Here is a 21,995-nt window from a genome sequence, read left to right as displayed (position 1 = left end):
AAGCATATCTGGTTAACTTTTCCCAAATTTATCAACCAGATAGGTCCCTTCTCCTGCAGTGATTAATGCAAGGATGGGGAAAATCCAGAAGTGTTACACTGAGGTCTCTGCACATGGAAAGAAACGTCAATACTAAGGGAAATTGATTCCCTGCCCTCACCCCAACATGCCATTTATCACACTGGCCTATTTGAGCTAGAAAAATAATAGAATTGAAAATAAAGAATTGAATTCTTTGTAAGCCAGCTAGTTTCTCTCTGCTTCATACCTTCTGCATGCCCCTAGTTCTGAGCAATAAATTTATTTGAAAATCTGGGAGAAAAGGATGATATTTGGTGTTTTAGCTAGGAAAAGAGCTTAATAAAATGGAAAAGGTGGTATGATGTCTGATCCCCATCTAGGGTTTGAGCTCCTGCAAGAAATCCCAAGATTTCTCTCATACCACAGGACCGTTTCTGGCCCACAAGCACAGACCAAAAATGTGGAGGGATTATGACTTCCTTAAGAAAAACTCCATTGTGTGAAAATATGTGGGAAATACACATAAATTAGGTTATTGCTCTCATTGCCAAAAGGTTTCCCCTATTAAATGTTTCACCACAGGGGCACCTGGGTGGCTCAGTCAGTTAAGAGGCTTTCTTCAGTTCAGGTCATGATCTCACGGTCTGTGAGTTTGAGGCTCTACATTGGGCTCTGTACTGACAGCTCAGAGCCTGGAGCCTACTTTGGATTCTATGTCTCCCTCTCTCTCTGCCTTTCCCCTGTTTGCATTCTCTCTCTCTCTCTCTCTCTCTCTCTCAAAAATAAATAAACATTAAAAAAAAACTTTCACCACAGTTTTCTTTCAGTATTACTTAAAATATGCTTTAATTTATGTACATTTCAGGAATATAGGTATTCAGTAATGCCATGGTGTACTTGTATTTTTTAAAAAAAATTTTTAATGTTTATTATTTTGAGAGAGAGAGAGAGCATAAGCAGGGTAGGGGCGGAGAGAGGGAGACACAGAATCCAAAGCAGTCTTCCAGGCTCTGAGGGGTCAGCACACAGCCCGATGTCAGGCTCAAACCCACTGACCGCAGATCACGAGATCTTGACCTGAGCAGAAGTCTGATGCTTATACAACTGAGCTACCCAGGTGCCCCTGTGCTTGTACTTTAATATTATAAAAATAATTTCTACTACTGCGTCATATGAAGGTAGTTGGAAGGATTTTTACTGCATTTGGAGCTATGTTTGAAATGATCTAACTTAAACCATCAAGGTAGCATACTTGAAATTTACTTGGGGCGGTGGGGGAGGGGATCTTCATAGAGGTGGATGGCCATCCTCCAGAGCACCGACACATATGAAGACGCCAGGAGAGCATAAACAAGGGTTTCAAAAGTGACCTCCACATGGAAAGTCATAGAATCAGGAACTATGTATTTGGGTTTATTCCTATCATAATGACTATGTTCGCTCACTTGTAGTGAGCATATGCCAGTGAGGCTACAGGATAACATTGAGCTACTGAAGTTGTAAATATCTAAACAATACCAAAGTATTAGTAGCTACTACTTTGGCAAATGGTAGAACTTTTGCATTTTAATCAAGTTTAATATTGCAGTTTGTCTAGCTTTGGAGGTTTTGAGTCATAAGATTAATAGTTTTTATAGTATGCATTGTTTTTAAATAGAAGTTTGCAGAAATATATGATCATAGACTCATATAATGAAAAATACTGTTGATTCCCCTCATTTTACTAATGGAAATCTGATCAAAATTTTCTCTTGTTGCATAATTTTTATACTAAAGGCATGGGAGAAGTTGCTGTTTGGAGTTTGTTTTTTTCATGCCCTTGTGCAAGAGAGGAAGAAATTTGGTCCTCTTGGTTGGAATATTCCATATGGATTTAATGAATCTGACTTACGCATCAGTATTCAACAACTACAGGTAAAATTAGAAAGGAATTAACATTGCTGGAGGATCACTGTGTGTCAGGCCCTAGGCAATTCCCTTTGCTTAGATAAACTTACTCCTCCCAACATCACTAGTAGGTGGGAGATAGTAGTAAAAATTATAACTATGGTTTATGAAGCACTATCTCTATGGATTTCTGCTGCTGCAAATAACAGAAAACCTGATTCGAACTGGCTTAAGCCATAATGGAACTTATCATCTCACATAATAAAGAGGTACAGAGGAAGGACAGGCTCTGGAGTTGGTTGATTCAGCAAGTGTTGCCATCAAGGACCTTGGTTCTTTCTGTCTTTCTGCAGTGCCTGCCTTAAGTGTTGGCTTTCTATAGGTCCTTATTATTCTCTACTCTCTTCCTCTGCTCAGTCAAAGCTACAATTTAGCTCGAAGTAGAAAAGGAATTTATGAAATGAATATTTGGGTAGATCATAGAATCACCAAGATGGCTGGCCAGCCCAGGCATCCAGACTCATATCCAGATTCACACCATGTCTTGGTAACAGCAGCTCCTCAACCCTGGTGGAATAATAGACACCCCTGCTCAGAGAGCTGCTGCACAGACTCTGGTCTACTCCAGGCCCTCTGATGTCATCAAAAAAAGATTCTTTGCTGTTCCTGCTTTTTCGACCTCTAAACCCCAGTTCAACGTCTAACTTGCAGGCCTAACCTTTAACTCTGAAAGAGGCTGGAATGGGTGCCTGGGTGGCTCAGTTGGTTAAGCATCTGACTTCAGTTCAGGTCATGATCTTGCGGTCTGTGAGTTCAAGCCCTGCATTAGGCTCTGTGCTGACCACTCAGAGCCTGGAGCCTGCATCAGATTCTGTGTCTCCCTCTCTCTCTGTCCCTCCCCTGCTCACACTCTCAAAAACAAATAAACATTTAAAAAATAAATAAAAGAGGCTGGAAGAGTGAGTGGCAGGGTTTTCCAGTTTCTGTAGACTCACAATGTGATCTATTCTGATAGTCAGCAGCCCCTGGCCCCCTCCCGGCAAAAAAAAAAAACTGCTGTAAATTCCTACTGACTCAGACTTAGAACTAGGTACATTACCTATATTAATTTTATTCCTCACAGCACCCCTGTAAGGTTGGTATTATCCCTATTTTTGAGAAAACCAAAGCTAAGAAATGAGTTTGCCCACTGAGGTAGGATTTGAACTCCAGTCTCTCCAACCCCAATACTTTTCCCACTATTTCTGTCATATTTTAATAAATATAGTAATCCAGATGGACAACCAGAGTATTAATATATTTCTGCTTCTTTGCTGTGACAAGAGCCTTTGTGACATGGAGCCTCGTAAAGGGAAACCAGAAGTGTTGATAAAACCCACTTGATGCTATTAGGTTTTACTTAGGTGGGGTTTTGTAAGGGTATGCATATTTAATCATATTTATAGCATAACAAATAATTTTTATAGAAACTGCTGATATTTTATCAACTCTTCCTTTTTTAAAATGAATGTTTATTCATTTTTGAGAGAGAAAGCGAGCATGAGTTGGAGAGGGACAGAGAGAGAGGGGGACAGAGGATCTGAAGCGGGTTCTGCACTAACAGCAGTGAGCCCGATGTGGGGCTCAAACTCATGAACCATGAGAACATGACCTGAGATGAAATCAGATGCTCAACCAACTGAGCCACCCAGGTGCCCCTCTTTTTTCTTTTACACAAGGCAGAAACCTTAACTAGAACAAACGTATCAATTTGAAAATCCCTGAACAACTGATGAAATTAGCGCTTATAGAATCACGATTACATGATAAAATGACATTGATTCTAAATACTGGATTTGTTTGTTTTTTAAAAATAATTTAGTAGATAGAGCGCAAGCTTGGAGAATGTCTTGCTAAAACCATCCTACTGCAGAAAACCAGTCAACTGAGAATTCTCCACCTTCTGGCCAGGCCCCTCCCTGCCTGCAGCCTCTGGTGTCATCAACCTTTCTGGTCCCAACACTGGAGCTGGAAGGCATAGATTAAATCTATCTTTTATATCTTCAAGAACAGGGTACTTGAGAGGGGGCAGTCTTTAAACCATCTTTACCTAGTCATACCAGCAAAATACTGCTTGCTTCCAAAAAGGTTAATCAATGAAACTGATGGCTAAGTTGATAGACAACCAAGGAATGAGTTGTTCTCTACATCTTGCATTTGCCATGAATTTAACATGAATTTCTCTTGTGGTTTCTTCCTTTAGTTTTGGGAAAGGAGGGAAACCCAGTTAAACACACCTTTCTTTCCCCCAAAGAGAAGAAAGGGAGAAACTCTCCTCTTTCACAAACAACTTATTCACCACGCCCCCCCCCCCAAAGAGTACTTTCCCTCTGTCTGTCTCCTATTCATATCTCTTGACACTTCTCTTCCTCCTGAAAACATGGAAGTCTCCAAAAAAGATTGATATCTTCTTTTAAGTTGGCTCTGGAGAATTTAGAGATATTTTTTCTTAACTGTGTACCATTTCTGCTATAATTCCTGCACTATTAGGTAATTTTCAGGGGCAAGAAAAAGCTCCCATCCAGTAACTTATACCATCCCAATACATATACTACCAAAATTCCTGTGTGTGGGAAAATGTAAAGGAGAAATAAATTCAGGCCTTCATATCATTTCACATTTCCAAGACTCAGTTTCCTACTTTACAGGGTTATTGGGAGATGAACAAGACAATATAAACGCTATGCAAATAGTAGTTTTTATTACTTTTTAAAGTTTTATTTAAGTAATCTCTATACCCAACTGGGGCTCAAACTCACAACCCAGAGATCAAGAATCAGATGCTTTTCTGACTGAGCCAGCCAGGTGTTCCAGCTTTTATTACTATTGTAAATGGTGTCATGATGTGTGAACCAGGCTTTGGCACTAAAGTTTGGAATTTCTTTGTTTTTATCACATTGCAGACAGTGCCCAAAACCAGGCACCTGGTTCTCGGCGTTGGTGCTTTTGGCATTTGGGGTCAGATAGCTCCTTACTGTGGGCAGCTGTCCTGTGCACTGTTTAGCAGCATCTCAAGTTTCTTCCCACTAGATGGCAGTAACACCTCCAACCACAGATCTAAAATGTCCCCAGATATTGCCAGATGTCCCCTTGGGGACAAAATTGCCCCTAATTAACAACCAATACCCTAAAACAAGGGCAAACTACCCAAATCCATATGAAAAAGACTTGGTAATTTTCATGTCATCTTTTTTTTGTTAAACAGTTTTCTTATCACAGAAGCAATACATGTTTATTTCCCACCCTGCCCCCCCCCAAATTGGAAGATGCAGATAAGCAAAGTAATTTAAAATAAATATGAACAATCCCAGCCATCCAAAGGTAACTCATGGTGATAATTCTTTCAACCCCACCTCTATGCATCTTGACATTTAATTTCATCTTAAAATGGAAATGATGTGAAAGACTTTAAGGTTTTTCTCACTTCATTTTTTCTTTGTTTCAGTTATTTATAAATGAGTACAACACAATTCCATTTGAAGCCATCTCCTACCTGACTGGAGAATGTAACTATGGAGGAAGAGTGACAGATGATTGGGACAGACGTCTCCTCTTAACCATGCTGGCTGACTTTTATAATCCACAAATAATTGAAAACCCTCATTACAAGTTTTCTCCCAGTGGAAACTATTTTGCACCTCCCAAAGGCTCCTACGATGAGTACATTGAATTCATTAAGGTAACTGATGTCACTGAAAATGGGGTTAGACCTAAGTGTGATTTTTCTAAAAGCAAATAATGAAATGTTCCCCTGTAATATAGAGGGCTAGCCAAGTAGTATGGTTTTCAATCAACTTTCAGTATCTTTTGTTTCTAGAAATTACTGAAAATTGGGAGAGTTTGATGTCTCGTGGATTAATGTGTAGTTGATTTTTAACCCTTTTGGGGCTGCATGTGTTTACCTTTTCAATTAATGTATCTGGTGAAAATGTGATGCTTCTTTCTTCATCTGTTTTCTGGTAGAAACTTCCATTTACTCAACACCCTGAGATATTTGGATTACATGAAAATGTTGATATCTCCAAAGATCTGCATCAAACCAAAGTCCTCTTTGAGTCCTTGCTTCTCACCCAGGGAGGCTCCAAACAGACCAGGTCCTCAGGAAGTACTGACCAGATTCTATTAGAAATTACTGAAGATATTCTCAACAAGGTGATGTTTAGTTTAGAATCTGATGCTTATAATGTAAATTAAAGTGGTCCTGAAATGGCAATCTGAGCACTCCGGTTGAACAGCATTAGGATCTTGAGTGAGATACTTTGCCTTTGTGAGGATTAGTTCTCAAATCTGTAAAGTGGTGATTATAGTACCAACTGTATAAGGTTCTTGTGAACATTTAAAAGATCATGAATTTGGGGTGCCTGGGTGGCTCGCTCACTTGAGCATCCGACTCTCGATTTTGGCTAAGGTGATGATCCCAGGGTTGTGGGATCGAGCCCCATGTGGAGCATGGAGCCTGCTTAGGATTCTGTCTCTCCCTCCTCCTCCCCTGCTCATGTGTGCACATACGCTCTCTAAAACAAAAACAAAACATGAATTTAAAATGATTTGCATGATGGCACATAGTAAGTTCTTAGCAACTATAGCTGTGGATGAGCGAATGAACATATGACTTATTATTGTTTCCAAAGATAATGAATAGACCTACTTTTTAAAAACTGGAGGAAATGGTCTGAATTTGCTGGTTCAAGGAGTGAACAGTTTTTAATCTGTATCTTAGGGAGTGAGGGGGCACAGGGAGGTAAGATCAGCACTAAATTAGCAACTACACCTTTTTTTTCCTTCATAATATAGCTCGAAGTACCTAGCCTACTAGGTAGAGTGGGATGATACTCTTTCCTGTCACCTTTTTTCTGTGTCTTAAATTCCATAAGGAACTACAAAGGGAACTTTAGAAGGATTATGATCACATGTACAGATCTTCACGATTCCCCTCTGGGGTAAATACTGTAATTGTCCCCATATTTCAGTGTCAAGTATTCTGACAGAGCGGAGCCTGACCCATAGTCCATCTGTCTTGAAGACCCATGGACAGCACGCGCCCCCCCCTTAAGGAGAGCCTCCTCGCAGGACATGTTGCTGCAGCCACTGGAGAAAGAGGGGAGCTGCCCTGCTGTAACCCTTGGGTGAAAGCCAGCCAGCCTCCTCCCACTCTGTCCCCTGGACTGCTGCTTCTGCTCTTTGCCTCTCTCCCCCGTGGTCCCTTACTGGTTCTGCAGTTTATCTCGGGGGATGGGGAGTGGTGGTTCTGGCCCTTGCAGAATGGTGGCTCTCACAAGGTCCCTAACAGGAAGTTACCTAACAATGGCATTTTGGACTTATTTAGCATCAAGGGTCCTTGAATGACAGAAGCTAGTGTGACTTACATTATTGTAAGTCTTTTGCACCGCTCAGGGACCATCATCTACAGACACTCTGGGCAGCTCAGTTCTTTGTTCAGAACTTCCCTGATTGGGAAACTTCTTTGCCTTTTAGGAGTGTGACTTCCAGTGTCTTAAGACTTGGTTATCAGTCCCAAAGTCCCCTTCACTTCTCAAGCATCTCTGAGGTGCCTCATAGAAATCAGATAGTCTTCTCTCTCTATAACCTGGAACCCCGCTACAGTCACAATTAATTATTTGAAAGTGGGGTAAGCTAAGCTATTTGGAGCCACTTAATAACTGATTGAAAATAACCCTAAAACAGTTATGAAATGGAAAATCTGTTCTATCAGTGGAAAATGAGATTCGGCTTACAAAAGAAATCACATGGCTTTTCAGAAATCTGTATCTTCTGCAAAGTGCCATAGCCTATAGTAAAGAGCATGGGCTTTACAGTTAGAGACCTGTGGGTTTAAACAAATCACCTTTTGGCTGTGTGCCCTTGGGCAGTTGTTTAACCTCTCTGTACAGTTGACCCTTGAACAACACAGGTTTGAACTGCACAGATACACTTACATATGAATTTATTTTTATAAATATAGCACGGTAGTATGTTTCTTCCCTTCTTTAAGATGTTCTTAATATTTTCTTTCTAGCTTCCTTTATTGCAAGAATACAGTATAGAATACATATGACATACAAAATATGTGTTGACTGTTTATGTTAGTGGTAAGGCTTCCAGTCAATAGTAGGTTATTAGTAACTAAGTTTTTGGAGGGGCACCTGGGTGGCTCAATCGGTTGGGCGTCCAACTTCAGCTCAGGTCATGATCTCACAGTCCATGGGTTCAAGTCCCACGTCAGGCTCTGGGCTGACAGCTCAGAGCCTAGAGCATGCTTAGGATTCTGTGTCTCCCTCTCTCTATGCCCCTTTCCTGCTCATGCTCTGTCTGTGTCTCTCTCTCTCAAAAATAAACAAATATCAAAAAGAATTTTTTTAATTAAAAAAAAGTTTTTGGGGGCGCCTGTGTGGCTAAGTCGGTTGAGCATCCAACTTCAGCTCAGGTCATGATCTCACAGTCTGTGAGTTCGAGCCCCGCATTGGGCTCTGTGCTGACAGCTCAGAGCCTGGAGCCTGCTTTGGATTCTGTGTCTCCCGCTCTCTCTGCTCCTCCCCCGCTTGCGATCTGTCTCTGTCTCAAAAATAAAAACATTAAAAAAAATTTTTTTTTAAGTTTTTGGAGAGTTGAATTTATACATGGAGTTTTGACTATATTGGGGGGGGTGTGTGGAGTCGGTGCCCTAACCTGCACTGTTGAAGGGTTAACTGTACTTGAATATCCTCATCTGTATAATGGAGATGATAATGGCCACCTGAGAGTGTAAGGTAAAGGTGAAATGAGATAATGTATGGGAAGCAGCTAGCACAATGCTCAGCCCACAGTAACTGCCTCGTGTTAGCTATTAGTGATAGGACAGCTGAATGAAGTGAATTATCCATTCTGAGTGTAATATGTGACCTTCTAAACCCATTCTCTTAGCTACCGAATGATTTCAACATTGAAACAGCACTATTGAAGTATCCTGTGAGCTATGAAGAGAGCATGAATACTGTGTTAGTACAAGAAATGGAAAGATTTAACAAGTAAGGATCTCTACCCTTGTGGATTCAGAAGACAACCAACCCAAGTTGATAAAAAAAAAAAAGACACACATTAAAATTTTAAGAAAAAATTATCCAAACCTGCCATTTCCTTAGGATCCACTCCTACTCTTTAAAGTTGTATCATCTTCCGCCCCAGAAGCGAGGGTATCTTTTAGAATGCAAAAATGATGATGGAAATGAGATCTATTTTTACTTACATGTGAATTTATTTTTGTGAAATTTATGTGAAAATATTCATTCATCATAATTTTTCATCCATCCTTTACTAGTCTCCTCAGGAACTCAGGACCAAATGAATATTAATTGAGCCTGTATGTAGTTACCTCTTTTGTCATTGTTCCACCATGTGACACATGCACCCTCCCTTTTCTTCCTGAGTCCAACCTAGGTTGATTAGGTACCCCATGATAGCAAACAAATTTTTGCTTTGAATTTTTTAAATGTTTATTTATGTATCTTGAAAGAGGGAGAGAGAGAGAAAGGAAGAGTGAGGGAGGGGCAGAGAGAGAGAGGAAAAAAGAATCCCAAGCAGGTTCCACACTGTTAGCACAGAGCCTAACCTGGGGCTCAAACTCATGAACCATGAGATCATGACCTGAGCTGAAATCAAGAGTCAGACACTTAACTGACTGAGCCACCCAGGTGCCCCTTTGAATTTTTTCACTGAATTTTCTACAGTACAATACGGCTTAAGGGATGGAGAAATTGTTTTGGTCATGAATTTTCTAAGATGTTTTCAAGTTTATTTGGGTTTCAGGATTTGCTGACATTTAAAAACAAAACATATTAAAACACTATGATGCCTTAGTTCAGTATTTTTTATTTAAAGACCATACATGTTTATATGTACTACCATATTATCTCTCTGTTGCTTAGGCTTCTAGCCTAAAACCCTTACTTCAGGTATATTTATGGTGTTCTCAGCACTTTGGGCCTATGTGAGAAGCAAAGTCTTTGCAAGCATATCAGTGAATATATGCTTTATGCTTTAATGCATCATTTCACAAATGTCAGCCTTTGCATTACACGTTTATAACTCTTCCATATTTTCATGCCATCTGGAACATCATTTACCTAATATTTTCCCCCAAATCATCCTCTGCTTAAATTAGCCTGGTCTTAAGCCATAACACCCAGAAAACAATTTTGATATGCCGTTTGGTACCATTTTCTGTATTACGTAATGATTAAAATGAAAAAGTTTCATCCAGGCGTGCATGGGTGGCTCAGTCGGTTAAGCATCCAACTCTTGATTTCAGCTCAAGTCATGATCTCACAGTTTGTGAGCTCAAACCCTGCATCGGGCTCTGCACTGACAGTGCGGAGCCTGCTTAGGATTCTCTCTCTCCCCCTCTCTCTGCCTCTCTCATGCTCTCTCTCTTTCAAAATAAATAAACTTAAAAAAAGGTTCATCCAAGTATCACCTAAAAGTACCTTCCATTACCAAGAGGGAGGTGAGTACATTCGGGGAAACACTCCCATAAAGCCGTGAGTGAGATTTCTTTTTCTGGAAAAACAGTATGTTGATATTTACCAGCGTATGTACAATGATCATGTGATTCTTTTCTTTGCAGTTTAATTAGAACTATACGCAATACTCTAGGGGACCTTGAAAAAGCTATTAAGGGTGTGGTCGTAATGGATTCTGCACTGGAGGCACTCTCTGGCAGTTTGCTTGTTGGAAAGGTTCCAGAAATATGGGCTGCACGATCATATCCAAGTCTTAAACCCCTAGGAAGTTACATCACAGATTTTCTAGCCCGGTTGAACTTTTTACAGGTAAAGGATTATGTGTGTGTGTGTGTGTGTGTGTGTGTGTGTGTGTGTGTGTGTGTAGAATTTTAGTTTTTGGTTGACTGGGGAGAGATTAGAAAACACTCTGGTCACTTCAGTGTCTCTGGGTTGAATGGAATGTGGTTAGTGGTTTCATGGTAATCTAACCAAAATTTTAGAATGTTAAAAATTACACATATTTCAAAGTACTCAGTAGAAAATTAAAATTTTACTTTACATAGTCCAAGTAAAATGTGACATATTTTTTTAACGTTCTAAGTTTGGGGCACCTGGGTGGCTCAGTTGGTTGAATGTCTGACTTCAGCTCAGGTCATGATCTCACAGTTCATGAGTTCAAGCCCCACACTGGGCTCACTGCTGTCAGCACAGAGCCTGCTTGGGATTTTCTCTTTCCCTCTCTCTCTGCCCCTCCCCCACTCATGCTCTGCCTCTCAAAAATAAACAAAACATGGGGAAAAAAAAGATTCTAAGTCTGTGGTTCTCTGAGACCACATACTTGGTCTTGTAGTTTTACTACTGGGGGTAAATCTCAAAAAAAGAGCCTGAGATATGGATTTACCAATAATTGGCCACTGACTTAAAATCCATGCTTCTTATCCCTTATCTCATAAAACCAGGGAAACGTTGAATGCTTTTAAGTCTCCACCCTCAATCCCAAAATACACATATAAAGGATGTTCAGGGCACTATTTCTCTTCCTTAGCTCCTTGGCTTGCCCCCATTGTATGGTTAATATTTATGTGGGTTAATATTTATGAGAGTTGGGGAGAGCCCCAAAAACACTTTTTGGAAATTCAAATTAGGTATATGACCTTTCCCTGTTTAGTTGCCTTTTTTTTTTCTTTTTTTGGGGGGGGAGGGGCAGAGAGAGAGAGAGAGAGAGAGAGAGAGAGAGAGAGAGAAGGCGGATCTCAAGCAGGCTCCACACCCAGCACAGAACCAGACTTGGGGCTTGATCTCACAACCTACAGTGAGATCATGACTTGAGCCAAAATCAAGAGTTGGACGCTTAACCAACTGAGTCACCCAGGTGTCCCTAGTTGCCTTTTTATTACAGAAGAGCTTTATTTGTTTCACTGTAGAAGCTAATCATAAAACAGCCAGTGCTTGTGAGGATGTGGAGAGAGCAGCTTTCTCATATACCCCTTTTTAATTTTTACCAATTGAATAGATTGATAATATCTTATTATTTCAATTTGCTTTTTTTTTTTTTTTTTTTTTTTTTTGGTAACTGGTGAGCTTGTGTTTCTTTTGGTGTGTGTGCTTACCATTTGTATTTTCTCCTATGAATCGCCTCTTCATCTCCTTCCTAGGCCCATTTTTCTTTTGAACTATTTCTTAAAAATTAATTTATAGGAGCTGGTTGTATAGATTTTACATTCAACAAAAGAAACAGTCTACATTGGGGTTGTCAGTGTTCAGGCTCTAGAAGAGTTGCCACATAATGGTTTTCTCATCCATAAAATGTTTAATTTTACCTCATAGGGTAACAATCCATGGTATGTGGTAAGAATTCAGTAAAAGTGGACTATTCTTTGGTAAAATCATAAATTGTTGAACTTTATCAAATGCCTTTTCAGCATTTATTGCTAATGATGTGATTTTTTCCCCCTCTTTAGCTTATTATTGCATTGAACTATTCACTAGATTTCCAAGTGGAAAACCATCCTTGCGTTTCTAGAAAAATTCCTCTTGTTCAGTGAATCCTTATTCGTTTGGTCAGTGGATCTTCATTCTTTTAATGCTGTAATCAATTCCATTTGGATATTTTTAGGGTTTTTGATATTTTAGGGCTTTGATTTTTAGGGTTTTGATATTACCTAATCAGCCAGAAAAATTATTTCATTGTATCCCCAACAATAGTGAATAAGAGGGCCTGTTTCTCAGATATATGTTGTTTTTTATCTTTGCTAATTTGATAGGTAAACTGTGTCTACTAGGTGAATCCTGGCCACATGTACAACATGTCTTCAGAGTTCCTCCTGTGTGGACCTGCCTCTTCCCATCCCTTATCAACAGCATTTGCCTTAGGGGCACCTGGTGGCTCAGTCGGTTAAGCATCCAATTTTGGCTCAGGTCATGATCTCACGGCTTGTGAGTTCGAGCCCTGTGTTGGGCTCTGTGCTGACAGCTCAGAACCTGGAGGCTTCTCTGGATTCTGTGTCTCCCTCTCTCTTTCGGCCCCTCCCCTGCTCACCCTCTGTCTGTCTCTCTCTCTCAAAAATAAATAGTAAAAAAAATAAAGAAAAAAAGGCATTTGCCTTGTAGTTAATCATATCCTCCCCTTGTCACAGTCTTCCTTTTTTTTATACTCCAGTTAATTTCCCAAGCTTTTTTTGGAACTGCTTGCACTTTCCATATACTGCTTCTTCCTGAAGGGCATTCAAGAGCCATTACCTTGGTCTTTCAGAGGGGTCCTGGCATGGTGCCAGCAAGGATAGTCTCCAGGACAAATTCCTTTTGTTGTTGATGTGAAGTTCATGTCCAACTCCCTACTTCCTGAAATCTGGATTTTCCCTTGGAATCATTCCATTCGAATGAGTAAGAAAGACCTCACTCTATTATCAGGCACCTTTATCATCCTTCACCACATGCCTCCCTCTAATGGATCTGTCCCCATTGTCCTCTTACCCTTAGAGAAGCCATACAGTTTTCCTCTTACCTTTCTTTCTCCTGGACTCTTTTTTTTAACGGTTTATTTATTTTTGAGAGAGACAGAGCACAAGCAGGGGAGAGGCGGGGGGGGGGTGGCGGACAAGGATCTGAAGCAGGCTCTGTGCTGACACCAGAGAACCCAATGCAGAGCTTGAACCCACAAAATGTGAGATCATGACCTGAGCCAAAGTCAGACACTTAACCAACTGCGCCACCCAGGCTCCCCCTCTCCTGGAGTCTTGACTTCATCTCCTAATGCTTCTTAATTAAGCAAATGAGTCATCTGGAGTTTCTGTCTTTTCCTCATTTCTCTATCACCATTTACCCTATTTATCTTCCCTTTCTCCTTCTTGTGCTTTTTATTTTTTTTTTCTAAGCGTTTTACACACTGGTTATACTCTCAGGTTAAATCCTGGATCTGACACTTAGTGACTGTGTGACTTGGAGCAAGATATTACTCATCTTTCTGCACTCCAGTTTCCTTGTCTGTAAAATGGGAGGAATAACTCACGGAGTTATTTTGTGGACTAAACGAGGTGATGCATGTCAAGTGCTTAGCACAATGCCTGGCAAGCACTAAGCATCCAGTAAATGGTAGCTAATTCAGAAACTGTACAAGTCACTGACCCAGACACTCATGACATTCTTGGCTAAATGAAGCCCTGGAGTGAGCCAGGGAATTTTCTATACACTTGCCTTCTGGGTTCTTACAGCTTTCTTGCGCACAGTGCTGGATCTGCCTGGCTTGTGTCCTTGTCAAGCCCCGCCTCTTTCTCTACCTCTTCTTGATTTGGTAGCTTGGACTATTGCAACATCTCCAGCAGTGGTTTGTTCTCTTCCTCCCAGGAAGCAAAGCTGGCTTCTTCCCACAGTGCACTGCTCGCTCAGAGACAAAGTTCATTTTATTGATTCATCTGTTCTCTCAACTAATGTGAACTGAGACCCATTTTGTCCAAAACATCTTGTTGTGTGCTTTGTGAGATAAAAAGGCAATGACAACGTAAGCCCTGCCTTCAAGTTGCCAATAGCCTACAGGGGGATAAGCTATGTATCTAAGAAAAAACAAACCAACCACGAATATAATAGAGTAAGGGATGTGTCATAGCAGATCAACTTGTAAAATGCTCTGGGAATTCAAAGGGAGAGAGTTCTTCTAGCTCAGGAAAGCAGGGTTTGTTTATTGGATGAAGAAGCATTTGAGCCAGGTCTAAACTATGAGAGGTTTCAGACACTGTAAAAAAAGGAAAAGAACTTAGAGATAGCTGAGCACCGAAAGGCACTGTATCATTTAGAATTGATTCTGTTGCAAAATTTGACATATACAAAAATAAAGTTTATTACCTCAGTAATTGAAAAATCCAGGGGGCCAAGTGGTGATCTGGGGTGCAAAATAGTGCCCTGGTCCTGGATTCTTGCACCTCATTTCCTGGCTCCATTTCTCTGAGGGTTGACTCCATTCTCAGGTAGGTTCTCATGTGATGGTAGCAAAACAGCAGCAGCAACTCTGGCCTCACATCCACACAACTTCAAATAGCTGAGCATCTTTTCCCCAAAAGTCCTAACAAGAGTCTCCACATCTCTGTCTTTGCCTGGGTCACATGTCCATTTCTGTATCAATCACTATGACTGGGGGGTATCATTGGCCAGGCAGGAATCACATGCCCACCCCAGGAAGTGGAGTTCCTGCACCAGAAGGGATGGGTTGAGAGTATAGAAAGGTTCTTCTTCCAGAAGGATGGAAGAGTAGTGTCACTTTAAGACAAGCAGAAAATACAACAGATGTCCACCCAATGCAGAGAAAAGACCAGCACATAGTGTAGCCTGGTTACAATGTAAGATGCTTGAAGGAGAATTGTTTATTTACTTTTATGTTTTTAATATAATTGTCAAATTGTTTTCCATACAACACCCAGTGCTCATCCCAACAAGTGCCCTCCTCCCTGCCCATCACCCACTTTCCCCTCTCCCCCACCCCCCATCTACCCTTAGTTTGTTCTCTGTATTTAAGAATCTCTTATGGTTTGCCTCCTTCCCTCTCTGTAACTTTTTCCCCTTCCCCTCCCCCATGGTCTTCTGTTAAGGGATCAAGCTGGGGGGCGGGGGTGGTGCCTGGATGGCTCAGTCAACTGAGCATCTGACTCTTGGTTTTGGCTCAGGTTATGATGTCATGGCTCATGAGTTCAAGCCCCTCGTCAGGCTCTGCACTCACAGCACAGAGCCTGCTTGGGATTCTCTCCCTCCCTCTCTCTCTGCCCCTCCCCACTTGCATGCGCACTCTCTGTCTCAAAATAAATAAATAAACATAAAAATTTTTTAAAGGAATCAAGCTGGAAATACAATTTGGGGCTAGATTATGAAGTATGTTAAATAGGAGACTAAGGTGCTTAGACTTTAATTTGGTAGAGTAGTAGCAGATTACTGAAGAATTATGCAAGATGCTAAATCCAATCCAAACCATGCATGGTGAGGTATACTCTGGAAACATTACTCTAGATGTACTGAGCAGAGAGAGGGGAGAAGTGAGAAGACGTGCACATCGATACAGAAAAAAGACAATGGACATCTGAACTGAAGTAAGCGTGGAGGCAGGGGGGAGTCCAGAGTTTTAAGGAGCTGGAATCAACACTGTCATATACCGCATGAGATATCTGAAGATGGTTGCTTTTGAGTGGGAGTAAGTCACACATCCCCAAATAATTTACTCTCAGCTCTTTGTAGATTTGAACCTTTCAAACTTTGTGTTATTCAGGTTAATGTTAAAATTAGTTTGAATTATCCAAGAAGAGTGACTCTAAGGGAAAAGAGGTAGAAGGCCAAAGTAGGTTGCGTGTTTGTGTCAGGGAAGAGAGTCCTGTGGTGGAAAGTGTGGACAACACACAAACCAGCATCAGGAATTACAGATCAGGTGGTGCTCGTGTGAGTTTGGAAATGAACATAGTGCATTGTGTTTTCCCCTTCCAGGACTGGTATACGTCAGGAAAACCTTGTGTGTTTTGGCTCTCAGGATTCTTTTTCACCCAAGCCTTTCTCACTGGAGCGATGCAGAATTATGCCAGAAAATATACCATCCCTATTGACTTACTAGGATATGAATTTGAGGTACAAACCCCCCTGAATTCCACAGTATATCATTATTTCAAAATCATGTAGTTAATCAAGGAAGATATGCAGGATTCATATTTTTATGGTCCATTATAAATGACTTCTTTCCATTCTTTGTGTTTCATGAAGAAAGTGTATGTTTGCCTTGCTACATACATACATCTGAGCTCCATTTTTAACTCAGATCATCTAATGCTGCTCTCCGGTTTCAGCAAAAACATGAGGTACAATAAAAAGTGATAAAATGCTTCAAAAAGAACTGTATTATACATTTTGACACTTACACTCCTACTGAAAAACTTATAGTTTCACAACCTATCATATAGTCGTGTTCCCCTGAGTATGTTCTGAAAATTGAGCAGATGTTTTCCTTCTGAGACAAAGTTGTCTGGGGAAGAGACCGTTACTAGCATGTGCCTCTCCCTTCAGGTTATTCCTTCAGATACACCTGAGACGGCGCCAGAGGACGGTGTTTACATCCACGGGTTATATCTTGATGGAGCACGCTGGTCCCGAACAAGGTCAGGGCTTTCAACTGCCGAGACTTCTTCATTGCAGATGAATAAGTAGAACACTGCTTCCCACCCACCCCACCCCACCCCTGCAACAAAAGGGCTCTTCTAGGGACTATGGCAAGTAAAAAATAATATCAGAATTCTTGCCATAAGTCATTACTCAGGCTGGGGCAATTGATAAGTGAGTATTTTTAGGTCCTGAAGAATTTTTAGTTAATATTTCAATGGTCTTATGACTAGAAAAGTTAGTTGAAATTATTTCTTACTTCTTCTGTTTTAGGACTGTTACCTTCCATTTTGTAATGTGCAGGAGCACCTAACTTTTGAACATTTCACAGTTAGAATGAACTTCCCATTTCTGTTAGTGAATGGAAAACTTTCTCTTATATGACAAAATAAATAAATATTTAAAATAAATACTGAATTTCCAGCTTAGGAAACCAAGCATTGCTATTCTTTTTAAAATGCGTAGCGGTGGGGGGCCTTGGTGGCTCAGTCAGTTAAGCGCCTGGCTCTTGACTTCAGCTCAGGTCATGATCTCACAGAGTTCAAGCTCCACATCGGGCTCTATGTGTCAGCGTGCAGCCCACTTCAGATCCTCTGTCTCCCTCTCTCTCTCTCTGCACCTCTTCTGCACTCTCACTCTGTCTCAAAAATAAATAAAATTAAAAAAAAATAAGATACATAGGGGTAAGAGAGAAGGGGAGAGACTATTTCCCTTGGAGCCCTGCTCTTTATCAGTCCGTTAATAAGCATAACCCTCTATTTCCAGGGTCAGGGCTAGGCTTTGCTCTCAAGGGAGGGTTGAATGTTGAGACCCAGAAAATCGCTTGAGGAGGAGCAGGAAGGAGCTCCTTTGTATTATTACAAAGATAATTCCAAGACCGAGCTCTCAGCAGACTTAGCTGCACCTAGTTCATTTGGTTATTTCTCTCTTCCTTTTTTTAAGTTTATTTTGAAAGAGAGAGAGAGAGAGAGAGAGAGAGAGAGAGAGAGAGAGAGAGATTGATTGATTCCCAAACAGGCTTTGTACTGTCAGCATGGAGCTCTATGCAGGGCTTGATCTCAGAAACCGTGAGGACCTGAACTGAAATCAAGAGTCAGACGCTTAACCAACTAAGCCACCGATGCACACCTCTCCATTTTTATCATTTAACTTACATAGATGAATATATATATTCATCTTTTCTCCTGTCCCTCCCTTCCTTCCCTCCCTCCTTTTCTCAAACAAATAAATAAACGATATAGCACAGGGAAAAGAAGACAGGTTTACTAGACAGGCAGATGTATGTTTGAATCCTGACTCTGGCACTTAAGAGCTGTGTTACTATGAGAAAACTGTTCAACCTCTCTGAGCCTTCACTGTTCACCTGTGTGTGGAAAAGGAAGGGGACAAGATCATGGTGATGATCAAACATGATAGGATAGTGTGTGTTTCATGGATGGTACTTAAAAAGTGGCAAGAATTGGTATTTGTCCACTGTTATTCATTGCTTCCTCCTTGGTTTTGTTTTATATTTCTTTCTCTGCATATTTCCAGTCCTCTCTTGTATTAAAAGCCAATATCTCAGTAGCAATTTCTAGAAGCAAATTTCATCTTATTTCTAATAAATGTTTCCATTTCTCTTCACAGTGGATTGCTTGCCGAGCAACATCCCAAACTTCTCTTTGACCTGATGCCCATCATATGGATAAAACCAAGTAAATATACTCCTAACAAAATTTGTTAGAGTTTTAGGGAGGATAATGATAGACATTTTTTAATGGCTCCCCCAAATAAGTCTCTGCTCAAATCTATTAAGACTTTGTTCAATTACAATAAATAGTGGCTTAGGGGCACCTGGGTGGCTCAGTTGGTTAAGTGTCTGACTTCTGCTCAGGTCATGATCTCACAGGTCGTGAGTTTAAGCCCTGCATCAGGCTCTGTACTGACAGCTCAGAGCCTGGAGCCTGCTTTGGATTCTGTGTCTCCTTCTTTCTCTCTGCCCCTCCCCCACCATGTTCTGTCTCTCAAAAATGAATAAATATTAAAAACATTTTTAAGAAGATGTGGTACACACACACACACACACACACACACACACACACACTGGAGTATTACTCGGCAATCAAAAAGAATGAAGTCTTGCCATTTGCAACTACGTGGATGGAACTAGAGGGTATTATGCTAAGTGAAATTAGTCAGAGAAAGACAAATATCATATGACTTCACTCATATGAGGACTTTAAGACACAGAACAGATGAACATAAGGGAAGGGAAGCAAAAGTAATATAAAAACAGGGAGGGGACAAAACATAAAAGACTCTTAAATGTGGATAACAGAGGGTTGCTGGAGAGGTTGTGGCAGGGGGGATGGGCTAAATTGTTAAGGGGCTTAAGGAATCTACTCCTGAAATCATTGTTGCACCATGTGCTAACCAACTTGGATGTAAATGATAAAAAAATAAACTGCAGAAAGAAAAAAAATTTTTTTAGTGACTTACTGTTTACATTGGGAATATATTATTCCCGTTTTGTGTTGCATTCATATTATTTCAGGAATATCATTCTGCCTCTTTTTGCTCTTATCCCAAGGGATGTAACATTTTCTCTGCCCTCCCCCACTTCTACTTTTCCAGAGTCCAGGGCTTCCCATCAATATTTTGATTCTGAACTGCCTTTGTACACCTCTCAGAGACACGTAGGCTTGACACCAGCCAGTGTCTAGAGTCTTCTGGCTACAAGAAACTCCTTGGCCTAGGAACCAGACAGGTGCCCACAGGCATAGATGTTGCAAGTCACAGGTGGGAAGGCCGGGGAAGCCAACTCTGCCCTCCTGGGAAAGACTCGCTCCTTCCCTCCTCTGGCCATCATCATTTTCCCACAAGTCTGAACAAATGAGGCTCATTCTTTTGTTTTTTCTTCTCTAGGTTTTTTTGTCCTCAGATAACTATCAATGGAAGCATGTCCAAATCATCCACAATCACCACTGAGCCCATTAAATATTTTTATTAACACAGTTCAATTATGAGAAATGTGGCCTTAGTTTAGAAAGACTCCTAATATCTCCTATCTGGCTTTTCAAGGATAATATATAGATTCTTTCTGTGAGTAGGTAAGTGTTGGTGTGTTTTTCTTAAGAACAACCTGCTGAAAGCAAACAGTAAGTTCTGCTTCTTCTGATCTATGAGTTTCTTGTATTAGGGCTGTAAGCAGCGGGGTCTCTATGTCTGCTGCATTACATGTGCTGGATTTTAGTACTTCTTCCCTACCTTCTCCTCCTCTCCCAGGTCCTCTGGAGTGTTTTCATGCCAGCTAAGTCATCAGAACTTAGAATCGATTCCTGTCCTCTAGCCCTAGAATCATGCCCCGTATGAAATCGCTTGTCTTGTTTCACAGCCATAATTATATCCCAACTGTAAACAACAATAACAGCATTGAAGTGTTCAAATATCATAATCATGATCTTAGATTTAGTATGAAAAAAGTTGTTTAGTACCAATGGCTGTTTTCCCTTTAGCAAATGAATGTATTTCTTTCTTTTCCAAGCTAAAAAGACTGAGATTGTGAAGTCGAATGCCTACACCTGTCCCCTTTACAAGACAAGTGAACGTAAAGGAACTCTCTCCACAACAGGACATTCTACCAACTTTGTTATTGCAATGTTGTTAAAGACAGACCAACCCACTCAACACTGGATCAAGCGTGGGGTTGCCTTGCTTTGTCAACTGGATGACTAAATTGGACAAACTTAGAAAACATCTGAAAGAAGTAAAAAAGAAAATCTATGTCGTCTTCACTTCAAAATACATATGTTATGAAATCAAGTATCTTTGTGTCCTTCTTTTAAATGGTTTTTGCACTGTTCTCCTCCCTGGTATACCACTCTTGACTGCAATACAGCCTTCTAGAAAACATGAAGAGAACTGTTTCTTGAAAGCACATGAAAAGTCTTTGAGGGGCACCTGGGTGACTGACTCAGTGGGTTGGGCGTCCGACTCTTGATTTCAGCTCAGGTCACGACCTAACGGTTTGTGAGTTTGAGCCCCATGTTGGGCTCTGTGCTGATGGTGTGGAGCCTGCTTGGGATTCTCTGTCTCTCTGCCCCTCCCCTACTTGCACTCTCTCAAAATAAACTTTTTTTAAAAATTTCTCTAATTTATTTTTATAATTCAAAGTAAATGTCATATAAGGAATCGCCTTATATTTAATTGCTTTTTAAAAATTGCTATTATTTTTATAGGGGAAAGCATGTGACAGGAAATTTTAAAACTCAATAAGTGAACTTTTTTTTTTAAAAGAGAAAAATCCTTGAAACTTTTGATATATATGTGAAAATCATATTTGGGGAAACTAGATAAAATTTTGAAATTTTTTAACAATGTTTTTATTCATTTTTTGAGAGAATCTGTAGCAGGCTCCAGGCCCTGAGCTGTCAGCACAGAGCCCGATGCGGGGCTCAAACCCACACACCGCGAGATCATGACCCGAACTGAAGTCAGCAGCTTAACTGACTGAGCCACCCAAGCGTCCCACTGGATAAAATTTAATATCAGAAAATACCTGTTTTCACAAGTGTGCAGTCATTTCTTCAGCTTCAAGAGTAGTTCCCTTTCTACTCACTTACCAGAGATGGTTATAAATAAGGAAGTATCAAAACAATTCTGGAAGTAACCCCTTACATCATACTTTTACAACATCAGCTCCATTTCTCACAGTCCCCCAGGCAGGAAGCGTACATACAGAGGCAGTAAGGTGGCTGGCGGCAGGCCTGTCTGCCCCAGGCCATAGCGTGCTTCTTGGCATTTATTTCATGTTTAATTGGAAATACCAAGTGTCTCTTCATTATTTTTAATAGTTAATGTTCTCATTTAGTATATACATTCAAAATATTAGTATAGATTATCGATTTTAAAACATTTCAACAATACAAAATTACAGTTGAAATTTTATTATCTTGTGTGTGGAATTAATTC

At 40.5% G+C, this 21,995-nt stretch overlaps 1 protein-coding gene across 1 annotated transcript in view; it reads left to right on the top strand.

Annotated features, from left to right (window-relative positions):
• DNAH12 (dynein axonemal heavy chain 12) overlaps positions 1-20,759 on the top strand; it is a 222,817-nt gene extending 202,058 nt beyond the window's left edge. The window contains exons 65-73 of the mRNA XM_047096900.1: positions 1,798-1,935; positions 5,393-5,626; positions 5,911-6,099; positions 8,848-8,951; positions 10,547-10,751; positions 16,383-16,520; positions 16,953-17,044; positions 18,672-18,739; positions 20,569-20,759. Of these exons, the coding sequence (XP_046952856.1) occupies positions 1,798-1,935; positions 5,393-5,626; positions 5,911-6,099; positions 8,848-8,951; positions 10,547-10,751; positions 16,383-16,520; positions 16,953-17,044; positions 18,672-18,739; positions 20,569-20,759 (1,359 nt within the window). The remainder of the gene's footprint in view (positions 1-1,797; positions 1,936-5,392; positions 5,627-5,910; positions 6,100-8,847; positions 8,952-10,546; positions 10,752-16,382; positions 16,521-16,952; positions 17,045-18,671; positions 18,740-20,568) is intronic.
• Positions 20,760-21,995: the final 1,236 nt, after the last annotated feature.

The sequence above is a fragment of the Lynx rufus genome, unplaced genomic scaffold, assembly GCF_022079265.1.
Source record: "Lynx rufus isolate CCGP_SWC_20201006 ecotype Redwood Valley unplaced genomic scaffold, mLynRuf1.p SCAF_4, whole genome shotgun sequence".
Lineage (NCBI taxonomy): Eukaryota > Metazoa > Chordata > Mammalia > Carnivora > Felidae > Lynx > Lynx rufus.
The sequence above is the reverse complement of the archived record's forward strand: the minus strand, read 5'-3'. Positions and strand labels throughout refer to the sequence as shown.